Genomic DNA, 410 nt, shown 5'->3' on the forward strand with positions numbered 1-410 from the left:
TTCTGTTGCTGCTGCTGTTGCTGCTGCTGCTGCTGCTGTCTTATATGCTGTTGCTGCTGTTGCTGCTGCTGCTGTTGTTGTTGTTTCATATGCTGCTGCTTCATGTTGCTTCTGCTGCTGCTGCTGCTGCTTCTGGTGCTACTGCGACATACGTTCCTTCTTTTTCCCCTGCTGCTGCTGCTGCTGCTCCTCCTCCTCCTCCTGCTGCTGCTTCATTCTCTCCTGCTGCTGCTGCTGCTGCTGCTGCTGCTGCTGCTGCTGCTGCTGCAGGTACTGCGAGGTTGGTAGCCGGCTGAAGAGCCCGTGGTTTCCTCTTTGGGTGATCGGCAGCGGCAACCACTACACCACCTTGTTTGCTGCTGATCCTGCTGCTGCTGATCTACCCTCGGAAACTCTTCTTGAGGCCGTCA

The 410-nt window shown here is 56.1% G+C and overlaps 1 protein-coding gene across 1 annotated transcript in view; it reads right to left on the minus strand.

Annotated features, from left to right (window-relative positions):
- Window positions 1–216, minus strand: part of EMH_0094550 (uncharacterized protein) — a gene marked incomplete at both ends in the record, with an annotated part of 1,608 nt that extends 1,392 nt beyond the window's left edge. The window contains one exon of the mRNA XM_013502109.1: window positions 143–216. Within this exon, the coding sequence (XP_013357563.1) occupies window positions 143–216 (74 nt within the window). The remainder of the gene's footprint in view (window positions 1–142) is intronic.
- Window positions 217–410: the final 194 nt, after the last annotated feature.

The sequence above is a fragment of the Eimeria mitis genome, genomic scaffold (genome assembly GCF_000499745.2).
Source record: "Eimeria mitis Houghton genomic scaffold, Emh_scaff8306, whole genome shotgun sequence".
In the NCBI taxonomy this organism is placed as follows: Eukaryota; Apicomplexa; class Conoidasida; order Eucoccidiorida; family Eimeriidae; genus Eimeria; species Eimeria mitis.